This window comes from Oncorhynchus mykiss, chromosome 17 (assembly GCF_013265735.2).
Source record: "Oncorhynchus mykiss isolate Arlee chromosome 17, USDA_OmykA_1.1, whole genome shotgun sequence".
NCBI lineage: Eukaryota > Metazoa > Chordata > Actinopteri > Salmoniformes > Salmonidae > Oncorhynchus > Oncorhynchus mykiss.
In genome coordinates, this window is record NC_048581.1 from 68,725,339 (window position 1) to 68,739,860 (window position 14,522).

A 14,522-nucleotide genomic window follows, 5' to 3' on the forward strand; every position below is an offset into this window, starting at 1 on the left:
AGAGCTGTATCCTTTTACATCTCACCCTGACAGCTGGCTCAGAGAACAGCAACCGCCAGCCCCTCTCAGCTCACACAAGAAAAGCTGCTGAGGATGCAGAGCCCCAGACAGCATCAAAGCTAAAGGAAGATCAGAGTGTGCAACAAAGATACTGGGCTACACACAGAATGCACCATAACCTGTCTCTCTGACATAGCCACGGAAAGTCGTTAGGGGTTGTGGGGGGAATGTTTGCACAGTGCACTACTTTTGGGAAAAAAATGTAATTAAAAACATGTATTAATAATAAAAACAAATATATATTTCAGGGGGTGCTACAGCACCCTCAGCAGCAATACTTCCAGTGGCAATGCTCTCTGCCTAAAATGATCACCTTGAACAGAATTTCTGCTCTCCCTTTCACTGTATCTCTTGGGGAAGTGTTAGGGTAAGTACAGCCCCTCTATAGGGACCAACCAGGTTTTTATTAAGTAGCTGCCTTTTGAGCTGGTAAAAGTGTGTGGCTCCGCACAGGGCAGTGCAGCAGTGTACTTCTCACCCGAGGAAATCTTGTTGTCATGGGCAGCAGGGCTGTCGCTGAGGACGTTCTTCACCTGCAGGAACTCGTCATGGCGGTCACCCCCTATGATGGTAAAGCCAAAGCCCTGGGAGCTTTTCCTCAGAGCAGTGTGGAACATCTCCCCCTGCAGCTGGGACGGGTCTGGGGTGAAGCCTGACGCACCCCCCTCACCTGCAACGTAAGTATGTCACAGTGGGAAAGTTAGAGGAAGTTGCATAACTAAATAAGGCGTTAAAACATCAACATAGTAACAAAGTAACAACCTTAAGACCAATGTAGTCACAATAGTCACATTTGCTTTGACTAAAACACTGCCCTGTATGATAACTAAATCAGTAACAGACAAAAGATTATAGCGTTAGTAGCTACATTATTTGTCTGACGTTCATTGTGGGATTCATTAAAATGCTGTGGATTCAAACAGTGACATAACACCTCTGGAATTGTTCAGTAGGCATGAGGTCCTTTCTCATTTTCTCCCTATGGAGCCAGTGAGTCAGAAAAATAAGTTTGGAACAACATAAGGTCATTGGCAGCATACATACGACAATGGACACATAGTCCAGTAAATAACAGGCTGTCAGAGGTATACTGCATTAAATGGGCCAGCTGAGCGTTTCCCTCGCTGGCTTTACTGTCCTATCAGCACTTTATAATAGAAGCATACCATCTTTTCTCTCTGCTTGACTGTCTCTACCTCTGTCCAGGCTAAGGTGGATTTGAGACACATTCCAGTCCTATATGATGTAGCAAAGCAGCCCTGTGCTGACTGTATGGAACTGTATGGCCCATAGAGACGTTGAGTGGAATAAAATACAGTGTGGATGGACTCTAGCTGTTGTGTTCAATGGATCAAGAGAATCTAATGTACATGTTCACAGTCAAATTGCTTGTCGGGTAGGGTGTTTGGAGTGTTTATCCGACTGGATAACAAAATATATAATTACGTCCGCCCCACTTCTAAAACCAAAGTTGCGCCCCTGGGTCGATCCAAGCTGAGGTATGATGAAATGGTCTCCACTCAGCTCCCTTGGATGGTAGACACTGCAGATGAGCCTCTGTGTTGCATTAGATGCTCTGGGAATCTGTGGGCTTGGAGTATTGTAACGGGGGAACTCTAGCCTGAGGTGCAACTGCTGTTGTTTTGGGTACATCATAGCAACCATCTGACAATAGTCTGGTGCAATCACAGGGTAGATGCCTATCTCAGTCCCTCCCCACCTGGCTAGCAAGTAAGCTAGTTGAGAGATGGCCCTAAAGATGTGCTGTTCCAACAGCTGTCACGATTTCTAAGAGCCGCTCCCCTTCCCTCCCTCCTCTCAACCAACCCATATGTGTAAGCCTCGGCAGCAAAACATGACTGTCAATCTGTACTCCCCGCACTGTAATGTATTATACATCCACTGCAATGAAAGCATATTTAATTCATATGGTTTATTATGGCAGAAGAGTGGCTTGTCAGGGTGGTTAAGGGCGCTGTACTGCAGCGCCAGCTGTGCCACCAGAGACTCTGGGTTCGCGCCCAGGCTCTGTCGTAACCGGCCGCGACCGGGAGGTTCGTGGGGCGACGCACAATTTGCCTAGCGTCGTCCGGGCTAGGGAGGTCTTGGCCGGTAGGGATGTCCTTGTCTCATCGCGCACCAGCGACTCCTGTGGCGGGCCGGGTGCAGTGCGCGCTAACCAAGGTTGCCAGGTGCACAGTGTTTCCTCCGACACATTGGTGCGGCTGGCCTCCGGGTTGGATGGCGCTGTGTTAAGAAGCAGTGCGGCTTGGTTGGGTTGTGTATCGGAGGACCTTCGTCTCTCCCGAGCCCGTACGGGAGTTGTAGCGATGAGACAAGATAGTAGCTACTAAAAAACAATTGGACACCACGAAATTGGGGAGAGGAAAAAAAAAAAAAAAAGAGTGGCAACCCTGGTGTGAGAGAACTTGTCCTCAGAGTTGATCATACATGGCTAGCTGCAAACAGCTATTTATGCATGTTGACATGACTCCCACAACCTTGAGCAAGGAGATGGCTGCTACATTTTTCAAACCTATTCAACACAACATTAATTTGTATTAATTTTACTAGGCAAGTCAGTTAAGAACAAATTCTTATTTTCAATGACAGCCTAGTGGGTTAATTGCCTGTTCAGGGGCAGAATGACAGATTTGTACCTTGTCAGCTCGGGGATTTGAACTTGCAACCTTCCGGTTACTAGTCCAACGCTCTAACAACTAGGCTACCCTGCCACCCTGTTAATGAGGTGTAGGAGGTCAACACACAATCATGGCATTGTTGAGTGTGTTTTCAATCTGTCTGTATAACAAACAGCCTTCTGAAAGCTATCCAGAGCTGAAGAAAGATGGAGGCAAAGAAAAAGTTAGGTGAGCAGTGTCTACCTGGAGGTGGTGGTGCCCCCTGCTGGATAGAGACAGTAGTCTCCTGGCTCAGCTTCCTCTTAGCCTCCAGGACTGGGTTCTCAAACTGGGTTCTCTGGTTGATGTGACTGAAACAGAAACAATCCATTGAATGATTTACATTTTTGACACCAATTTACTTACACAGACACATACAAGTTACCATGAACCATCTGTGTGTAATTCTGTGAACCATCTGTGTGTGATAAATTCTGAATTAATTATTCTGAATGGTTAAAGCATGTCTTATAGAAGGGACTATACGTTACTTCTCAATCGATTAACAATAGGGATTCTCTTTAGTGAGATAATAACTGTCCCTCTAACATAACAAAGCTACATTGTTTTACACATAGTTAATTTTGAACTGGAACACTGGCAGCAAAAAGTCCCCATCCATTTGTCTTTGACTCTACTTGTAAAAACAAACATTTTGAGTTCTTCTCTCTCCCCCACGGCCTCTACTAAGGAGGGACTTTTCTACAATACCAGTAATAAAAGAAAGAGTTTACTTTTCATCAAAACAGACTCCTTTACCTCTCCTAGCACCTCCTCCCCCTCCCTCATTGATAACTCTCACAACCCTCCTCCTCTCCCTACTGCTGCTATAATGGCTTGGTTTCAGAGATGTCCACACACACACACACACACACACACACACACACACACACACACACACACACACACACACACACACACACACACACACACACACACACACACACACACTGCTGTGTTTTCACCTGGATAAATGTCATGTTACCAATAGAGCTTTAGATTAGCACCCACTGAAAAAACAATACAAGCATTGATCATGGAATAGTATTGTTCTCAAAATGTCTAGTAACACTTTGTATCCCTGCTGTCTATATACACTGAGTGTACAAAACATTAAGAACACCTTCCTAATATCGAGTTTGCTCTCCGAACAGCCTCAATTTGTTTGGGCATGGACTCTACAAGGTGTCGAAAGCGTTCCACAGGGATGCTGACCCGTGTTGACTCCAATGCTTCCCATAGTTGTATCAAGTTGGCTGGATGTTCTTTGGATGGTGGACCTTTCTTGATACAAACAGGAAACTGTTGAGCATGAATAACCCAGCAGCGTTGTAGTTTCTTGACACAAACCAGTACGCCTTGCATCTACTACCATACCCCATTCAAAGGCACTTAAATATTTTTTCTTGCCCATTCACCTTCTGAATGGCACACACGCAATCCATGTATCAGATGTCTCAAGGCTTAAAGTCTCCTTCCCTTCATCTACACTGATTAAAGTGGATTTAACAAGTGACATCAATAAGGGACCATAGCTTTCAGCTGGATTCACCTGCTCAGTCTATGTCATGGAAAGAGCAAGTGTTCTTCATTTTTTGTACACTTAGTGTATAGTGTACCTATGGTTAGTTTTTGATCTATGGTATTGCTGGGGAATACGGGTTTGTGGTATAGTATCTCTCAGATGTACAGGCAGGCTGAACAGACTTACTCTACATAATATGTTCCATACTGTGGGTCCTCTATCTCCTCCCAGCCATACGGGAGCTCTGTGGATACAGGAAGAGACGCATTGTGTTCAAGTACTATCACACAAAACATGCAAACGTACAGCACTGGATAACAGGATAACAGGGCGTAGTGATGAGAAGAGCCCAGCAGACACCAGACACAATGATTTGGTTAACATTTTGCAGTTTTCGCAGACAGGCAGCCTGGCTCTTCACGCAAGAGAGAGCTTTGGAGCTGCTTTTCAGAGGCAGCACACCAACTAGCATTCTGCCTGCCTTTAAAAACCCATTAGAAACATCGGACCAGAGCCCTGTGTATCCCCCATACCCCCCACTCTCTCCCTGCACTTAGCCCACATCACAGCCACACACCCTGGGAATGGACAGGCAAACGAGTGGGCACTCCTGGTACTCCTGGCACCCCTGGCATTCAAGTTAATCAGTCAAGCTGATTAACTCCTTGTTGAATAAAAACTCAACATATACAGTGCCTTCAGAAAGTATTCATACCCCTTGACTTATTCCACATTTTGTTGCATACAGCCTGAATTCAAAATGAATCAAATATTTTTTTTTCTCACCCATCTACACACAATACCCCACAATGACAAAGTGAAAACATGTTTTTAGAAATGTTTGCACATTTATTGATAATGAAATACAGAAATATCATATTTACATAAGTATTCACACTATTGAGTCAATACTTTGTAGAAGCACCATTGGCAGCGATTACAGCTGTGAGTCTTAATGCATAAATCTCTTAAGAGCTTTCCACACCTGGAGTGTGCAACATTTGCCCATTATTCTTTCAAAAATTCTTCAAGCTCTGTCAAATTGGTTGTTGTTCATTGCTAGACAACCATTTTCAGGTATTGGCATAGATTCTCAAATAGATTTAAGTCAAAACTTTAACTCGGCCACTGAGGAACATTCACTGTCTTCTTGGTAAGCAACCCAAGTGTAGATTTGGCCTTGTGTTTTAGGTTATTGTCCTGCTGAAAAGTTAATGAATCTCTCACTGTCTGGTGGAAAGCAGACTGAACCAGGTATTCTCTAAGATTTTGCCTGTACTTAGCTCCATTCTGTTTCTTTTTTTTGTCCTGAAAAACTCCCCAGTCCTTAACGATTACAAGCATACCCATAACATGATGCATCCACCACTATGCTTGAAAATGTGGAGAGTGGTATTCAGTAATGTGTTGTATTGGATTTGCCCAACACATAACATTTTGTATTCAGGACAAAAAGTGATTTGCTTTGCCACATTTTTTGCAGTATTATTTATTCAGTGCCTTGTTGCAAACATGATGCTTGATTTAGAATATTTTTATTCTGTACAGGCTTCCTTCTTGTCATTCAGTCAATTAGGTTAGTATTTTGGAGTAAGTACAATATAACTATTGTAGGTTAGTATTTTGGAGTAACTACAATATTGTTGATCCATCTTCAGTTTTCTCTGTAATGAACACGAGGGGAGACAGAGAGCTGGTTTCAAGCGCAGGGCGCAGCAGGTGTTTATTGCAAAGGACCACAGGAGGAAGTAGATGGCTGGGCCCAGGGGCAGGCAGATTGTCATACACAGGGGGTCCAAAAGGGCAACATACAAGCAGGGAAAAGGTTAGTAATGTAGTCCGGGAGATCAGACAATAGGTAGATAACAGGAAATCCAATAGGCCAGAGTACAGGCAGAGAATAGGCGTCATTAGTAAGGCGGGCAAAAACTATCACACATGAGCCAATCACGGGAAATCCAGCTCTCCGAAAGACATGTGTCCCAAAACAAACAATACCTCACAGTGATGGGGTGCAAAGAGCTGAACTAAATAGTGTGTGATAATGACATACAGGTGTGTGAACAGGTGATTAGAATTCAGGTAATTGGAATCTGGAGAGTGAGCTGCTTTAAGGGGATCTAGGTGTTTGAGAGGGTGAGCTGGAAAGTGGGCTGGAAAGTGAGCTGCGTTCAGAGGATCTACATGTTTTAGGGTGTGAGTTGGAAGCAGACGTTACACTCTCCGGCAACTGAGTTAGGAAGGACGCCTGTATCTTTGTAGTGACTGGGTGTATTGATACACCATCCAAAGTGTAATTAATAACTTCACCATGCTCAAAGGGATAGTCAATGTCTGCTTCTTTTTATTCATACCCATCTACCAATATGTGCCCTTCTTTGCGAGGCATTGAATGTACTCCTGTGCTTCTACACCTGCATTGCTTGCTGTTTGGGGTTTTAGGCTGAGTTTCTGTATAGCACTTTGAGATATCAGCTGATGTACAAAGGGCTATATAAATACATTTGATTTGATTGGAAAACCTCCCTGGTCTTTGTGGTTGAATCTGTGTTTGAAGTTCACTGCCGGACTGAGGGACCTTACAGATAATTGTCTGTGTGGGGTACAGAGATGAGGTAGTCATTCAAAAATCATGTTAACCACTATTATTGCACACAGAATGAGTCCATGCAACTTATTATGTGACTTGTTAAGAAAATGTTTACTCCTTAACCTATTTAGGCTTGCCATAACAAAGGGGTGGAATATTTATTGACTCAATACATTTCAGCTTTTCATTTATTAATTAATTTGTTAACATTTCTAAAAACATAATTCCACTTTGACAGTATGGGTTATTGTGACACAAAATATAAATTGAATCAATTTCTATCTACCACAACATAATGTGGAAAAAGTCAAGGGGTGTGAATACTTTCTGAAGGCACTGTACATGTAGGCAGCCCACATGATCCTGAGCTGGGGGCATTTATTAAGGAAAGTATCATCATGTCAGAAGATGTTATACAATCCTGTCTGTATGGGAATGTAAAACTCATAGGCGTATATCTCCTGTTTCTGTAGTGAGGCAGCTTGATGTATAAGTACACCCCCTGGACAGGAAGCATGCCCTACCCCCAATCTATCTCCTTAATGCTGAGTGCCAGGTCTTTGGTATGACTCAGCCAGGTATCAAACTCCCACCCTTCCAATCTCAGGGTGGACACTCTAACCACAAGGCCACTGAGTTGGGAATGTAGTCATACAGTACATATTTATTAAGCTGTGTGTATAGTATGTGTATGTGGGAAATAATGCATAGTAGTCTGTAGGGCAGGGGCTGATGAGCATAGCCATGTGTAAAGCTCCATGTGTGTTCTGTAAGAACTTGATGTATGTATGGTCCATTTATATCCTACAGAGACAGAAGTTTCAGAGCGTAGCGCAGTGTCGCAATGTTGTTTTTCGTCACAAAAGGGGTGGCTTCTTGTAGTGCGCTCCGACATTCAATGTACTCCCGTGCCACATGCTAATTGTAAAGTCTTGTTCACATTACCCATAAGCACTCCGTTACGGTGTGCCAGAAGTCATGCATTTCAATGGTGACATCCACAACGGAGTGAAAACGCAAGCGTTAAAGGCTCCGTTGTGAGACGGACACCACACACTTTTTTCAAACTTTGAGGTCGACTTCAGTCCAGCCAGAGTCCGTTGAAGAACAGGACGTTTCCAAAACAGTGAAGTAGATTAGAATATGTGGTTTTCGGTGAAGGCTTTATGTGATAGTTAGCAACTTTTACCCATTCATATAAGTGAGTAGTATACAGTATATTTTAATAGTAATGTTAAATCATACACAATGGCTTTTAGGTGGAGGTCGCTAGCTACGATGGTATCTTAAACCTAGCCTAGCTTTTAGGTCTCTAGCTAGCTGCTCTACACTGCAAGCTAGCTTTACCCGCAATAAAGTTAGAGAATTAAGTTGAGGTTATTCAACAAAACATTTTATATATGCCTATATATACAATATATGTATCCTGTCCTGAATGAAAAGGTCATATTTTGCAATTTCCCCAAATATATGAGATCTCTGGCGAGAGACAGGCTCTCCATCTTGCGTTACAACCATTGGACTGGTCCATTCAGTAGCAGGGCAAGACTGTGAAGATGACGTACAGCGTAATGAAATATGACGCGAACAGGGCATAACGCGCCATATCATTCCTTTGAAGCTCGCTTGGTAATGAAGCTTGCTTGGTTCCTTGATCTGATCTATAGGCTCTACATCAAAATAGCCTATTTTGCATTGATAAGTAAATATAATTTCAGCAACTGTTCAAACAATAAACCAAACAACATTGTAGCTTTACTAGAATCCCCCCAAAGATATTTTGTTTCGAAAAAAATAACAATTTATTCCAGGCTATTGGTGAAAACAACAGCGAAAGATGTGCGACCAAAAACATGATGAGGTTCTATTTTTAGCTGATGGGAGTGAATACAGTCAAGCAGCATATCAAACTGGGATAACAATGTAGGTTAGGTTAAATAATATTTATCAGGGCATATTATTTAATTATAAATCTGATTATTTCACATGGAGAAGTGGGAAGCTGAAAGGCTAGCTAGCTTTTAGCTAAACAATAAACCAAACAACATTGTAGCCTTATTAGAAGAAAGAAAGACATGAGCTGGTGCACACCCAGAACATAGTGTGGGGGTGCTGACTAATGGCGAATAAACTATAAACAATCAAAATAAAGAAAGTATCACTCTCCATGTATAATCTGCCAGATATTTAATGGGTATTTACCAATGACTGTGCCTTCCTCAGGGTAATGTCATAAACACTTGAACCAGGTTATTTAGACATTAATGCAATTAGTGTAACCAATGACAGTGGTGAGGGGTGTGTCATAATGATTATGTCAATAAAAATGAATTAGTGAAACTGTTAACAAAATAGTATATGGCATATTAAATATATTATGCTATAGTTATCATATAGAAACATAATGGAATATTGTACATCATAGGCTACCCATCACTAGTACCCTGGGGCGGCAGGGTAGCCTAGTGGTTAGAGCGTTGGACTAGTAAACTGACAAGGTACAAATCTGTCGTTCTGCCCGTGAACAGGCAGAACTAGGCCGTCATTGAAAATAAGAATTTGTTCTTAACTGACTTGCCTGGTTAAATAAAGGTTTGTAATTTTATTTAGTCAGCCACCAATTGTGCAAGTTCTCCCACTGAAAAAGATGAGAGAGGACTGTAACTTTCATCATAGGTACACTTCAACTATGACAGACAAAATGAGAAAAAAAAATCACATTGGGAGAATGGTAACGAGTGGAGGACAGGGGAGCCTCTTAAAGACGAAGTTACAGGTCTGTGAGAGCCAGAAATCTTGCTTGTTTGTAGGTGACCAAATACTTATTTTCCACCATAATTTACAAATAAATTCATTAAAAATCCTACAATGTGATTTTCTGGATTTTTTTTCTCATTTTGTCTGTCATAGTTGAAGTGTACCTATGTTGAAAATTACAGGCCTCTCTCATCTTTTTAAGTGGGAGAACTTGCACAATTGGTGGCTGACTAAATACTTTTTTGCCCCACTGTATATTAGCGTCAACATACATTATTGTTTCATTCAATTTCACAATTTCGTATTTCATTTTTGCTACATGTAATATTGGTTCAACCTTAATATATAATGAACATCCTCAACAGGGGGAACATATTAGGTGTATGCTAACAAGCTGTAAAAATATAATATATATAAAAATATATAAATAATTTTTACATTTATAAGACTTGTTCATAAAGGAACATGTGTTCATAAGAAGGGCCTGAGATAAAAGTCAATATTCAGACCATTAGGGGTCAATGTTTTTAGATAGGATATCCAGTAAGCCTCTCTTTGTAGTAGTGGGATCTCAATGTTACCTCCTCTCCTTGGTAGAGCAACATGCTCAATGCCTGTGTATTTGAGAGAGGAGATGGGATAGTTCGCTTCAACAAAGTGAGCTGCTACTGGATAGTCAATGTTCTAATAAATCAAATCAAATGTTATTTGTCACATACACATGGTTAGCAGATGTTAATGCGAGTGTAGCGAAATGCTTGTGCTTCTAGTTCCGACAATGCAGGAATAACCAATGAGTAATCTAACCTAACAATTCCACAACTACTACCTTATACACACAAAGGGATAAAGAATATGTACATAAAGATATATGAATGAGTGATGGTACAGAACGGCATAGGCAAGATGCAGTAAATGGTATTGACTACAGTATATACATATGAGATGAGTAATGTAGGGTATGTAAACATGTAAAAGTGGCATAGTTTAAAGTGGCTAGTGATACATGTGTTACATAAAGATGGGAAGATGCAGTAGGTGGTATAGAGTACAGTATATACATATGAGATGAGTAATGTAGGGTAAGTAAACATTATATTAAGTGGCATTGTTTAAAGTGGCTAGTGATACATGTATTAGATAAAGATGGCAAGATGCAGTAGGTGGTATAGAGTACAGTATATACATATGAGATGAGTAATGTAGGGTAAGTAAACATTATATTAAGTGGCATTGTTTAAAGTGGCTAGTGATACATTTTTTACATCAATTTCCATTATTAAAGTGGCTGGAGTTGAGTCAGTATGTTGGCAGCAGCCACTCAATGTTAATGGTGGTTGTTTAACAGTCTGATGGCCTTGAGATAGAAGCTGTTTTTCAGTCTCTCGGTCCCTGCTTTGATGCACCTACACTGACCTCGCCTTCTAGATGAAAGCGGGGTGAACAGGGAGTGGCTCGGGTGGTTGTTGTCCTTGATGATCTTTATGGCCTTCCTGTGACATCGGGTGGTGTAGGTGTCCTGGAGGGCAGGTAGTTTGCCCCCGGTGATGCGTTGTGCAGACCACACTACCCTCTGGAGATCCTTACGGTTGTGGGCGGAGCAGTTGCCGTACCAGGCGGTGATACAGCCCGACAGGATGCTCTCGATTGTGCATCTGTAAAGGTTTGTGAGTGCTTTTGGTGACAAGCCAAATTTCTTCAGCCTCCTGAGGTTGAAGAGGCGCTGCTGCGCCTTCTTCACAACGCTGTCTGTGTGGATGGACCAATTCAGTTTGTCCGTGATGTGTACGCCGAGGAACTTAAAACGTACTACCCTCTCGCCTACTGTCCAGGCAATGTGGATAGGTGGGTGCTCCCTCTGCTGTTTCCTGAAGTCCACGATCATCTCCTTTGTTTTGTTAACGTTGAGTGTGTATTACCTGATTGAGCTGCAGTGTTAATAGAATCCCCTCAAAAGTTATTTTGTTTCGAAGTGATAGCGTTATTCTAGGATATTTTGAAACATAAGAAAATATAGCCATGTGCATTAAAATTATGTTTAGCCCATAGACATTAAAAGCGCTGATGTCATCCAAGTGTTTCTATAAAAAAAAAAATTAATGACACATGAAGCCGAAAGAACTTGAATTTGAAGCACGCCATATTGTTGAATGGGGCTGAATGGCAACAAATATTGTTAAAGTGGCCCTAACTAGCAAAGGATCATAGTCGATGTTGTCGTTTTCATCCTGCCTGAGGGAGTCAACCTTAATGTCTATGGCATGAGCCTCATTGTAGCCTGCCGCCCTGTGATTGGTCTGTTTCAGCACGTGGTCCTATGTGACGACAAATGTAGTAGTCAGAATGGATCACTATTTCATTAAATATCATGATTTGTAGAAAACTTTAAAATAATTCATCGTGGGGATTGAACTTGATCATAATAAACCAAATTTAGAGCCCAAAACAGTCTTTGGGGCAGTTAGCGATCGTCATTTACATAGGCTTTATAGGTCAAACCAGGGCTTTTGGCACCGCTAAGTCACTAATCAGTAACCGACCAGCAGAGCTTGTGACTTCATGCTCCAGACTGGACACTGGGGGCCTGGTTTAGCCAACTTGCTTGCAAAGGAAGACAACAAGAGAGACTCTTCTTTAGCTTTCACCACAAATGAGAAGACAAGAAAACCTCTGTTGCCCCATTGTGAATGTTGCTATTTGGGAGTCTGGACCGGCAAGGTATCATGTTACCAAAAGATCTATGCACATGAAGCTTGTAGAGGCCCAGAAGCCTTACCTCCATCCTCACACTTCTCTGGGGGCTTGGCCTTCTTGGCCAGGCGGGGGTCCAGCCAGGTGGTGGTCTTGCTGTTGTGACTGTTAAGGGCAGATAAGAGAAACATTCAAAAACCTGAGCCAGCTACTGACACTAGTATTTTCATGAGAGTAAAGGTAGACAGTCATGTACCCACCTACTCTATATTCTGTTATACTTTCTTTGAAAGCTACACAGGTCAATAACTGATTGACACATTTATACATCCTGCTATGCATTCAAATGAAGGAAAACTGATACAGAGTATTCATTATGATATTGTGGCTGGAAGTAGATGCCGGCGACGTTCAGGCCCTACCTTACCAAGGCCCGATTGCTTCTGCCAAATTCAAGGCCCGGCCCTGTCCGAAATCAGAAATAACTTCCATCTTTAGTAAATTCATTAGCTGTTCTTCTCAGCCTATCATTTGGCACTCTGAGTATCCATAGCAACAGCTCTACTTGGGCTGCTCATTGAAATTTTTGAAACTTTTATTTAACTAGGCAAGTCAGTTAAGAACAAATTCTTAGTTTCAATGACGGCCTACGAACAGTGGGTTAACAGATTTGTACTTTGTCAGCTCGGGGATTTGAACTTGCAACCTTTCGGTTACTAGTCCAACGCTCTAACCACTAGGCCCTAATGACAAGACATGAGAGAGCTGTTAGCTACTTTTCGTCACTCTAAACTCCAAAACTCAAGGAACATTATTATTTTCTGTGAAATAATCTCTTGGTCTTATATTTGACGAGGTTGAAGCACTTCTGACACCATGTTATGATCTTAGTCAGATATGACTGCACTGCTCAGCAGAGCATTAGCAAACGGCTCAGCTTCAAAATGTTAGTGATCAATTTAGTGATACCCGAGCCCTACCAGTAGCTAGTTATTGATGGAAAAAACTGCCTGACCCGGCCCTAACACGTCGGGCTCGGGTCGGGTAACAGAGATCTAGCTGGAAGCCAAATCCGTTTACAAAGAACTCAAGGGCTTCTGAGAGCTATATTTACTAAATTGTTCCTAAAACACAGTATTGATTTGTCAGGAAGTTGTCTTGAAGAGAAACCATCAAATTCATTAGCTTTGACCTGAACCACTTTTGGAACAATCATGTAGGCTAGGGCTGTAAGTCAATATAAGTAGATTTGAAAGAGTCCCACACCAGTCCAGGCATTGGCTTGTTTACCTAACTAACCTAAATCCTCTGTCTGTTCGGCATGGCTTATGTAACACCTGTGCTATGTGCTTCACTAATCTAATCAACAATGTCATGATACTTTGCATGATGCTGATCAGATATAGTCATCCATGCATAACCTGTAATGTACATAACATTCCACATTCAGTCTAGAGCATAAATGCATGTTCTGCATTTGAAACATATTAAGCTCATATTAATGAGCTTTGAACTCAGGAGTTATCTATGCGCGTACAGTGTCGTAGCACTGTGTAACCAACCAGGACTAAAATGCTGTCTCTTTGTCCTGTTCCTGAGTAGATATACAGGAGCTGGTGCAGTACTCACTCTATGAAGTAGACCATGCCCGTCTCGGTGTAGGCCATCTCCCAGTTGAGAGGCAGGGGTTCCAGGCTGTCATCGCCGGGCAGAGAGCTCCACATACGGAAGTCCATGGCACTGCTGGACTGGGTGTAGCTGGGCACCGCCTTCCTCCACGATGCCCCTTCTTTGTGCTCTGTAGCCCGAGAAAGAGAGAGAGAGAGAGAGAGAGAGAGAGAGAGAGAGAGAAGGTTAGCCTGCATGGACACCTCCAGCCTCCCAGCATGCAGTGGAAGGGGGGAGGGTTTGATGTTGCTACAGGATTTGCATGCAAGAGATGGTGTGTTCTGTTCACCAATACTCTTTTTTTCATTTGCATGTGCATGTACGTGTGAGCGTATTTATGCATATGTGGTACCCTCCCCCTGGATTTAAATTATACAAGTAGCTGAGGTGGATTCATAGTAAAAAAAAAGGCCATTTGAAGCAATTTTGGCACAATAATACTGTCTCACTGCTATTTATGGTTATTTCTATGTTAAATTTTTATTTTATTTATTAATTTAATGAGAACTGCAATAAAAGCACACCAATCAACTTTGCACCCAAATGGTCC

The 14,522-nt window shown here is 42.1% G+C and overlaps 1 protein-coding gene across 1 annotated transcript in view; it reads right to left on the bottom strand.

The window, feature by feature from the left end:
• LOC110494466 (membrane-associated guanylate kinase, WW and PDZ domain-containing protein 3) overlaps positions 1-14,522 on the bottom strand; it is a 61,830-nt gene that overhangs the window by 13,020 nt on the left and 34,288 nt on the right. The window contains exons 5-9 of the mRNA XM_036948431.1: positions 13,934-14,102; positions 12,390-12,469; positions 4,453-4,510; positions 2,946-3,052; positions 539-730 (exon numbers count right to left, since the gene is read on the bottom strand). Coding sequence (XP_036804326.1) covers positions 539-730; positions 2,946-3,052; positions 4,453-4,510; positions 12,390-12,469; positions 13,934-14,102 — 606 coding nt within the window. The remainder of the gene's footprint in view (positions 1-538; positions 731-2,945; positions 3,053-4,452; positions 4,511-12,389; positions 12,470-13,933; positions 14,103-14,522) is intronic.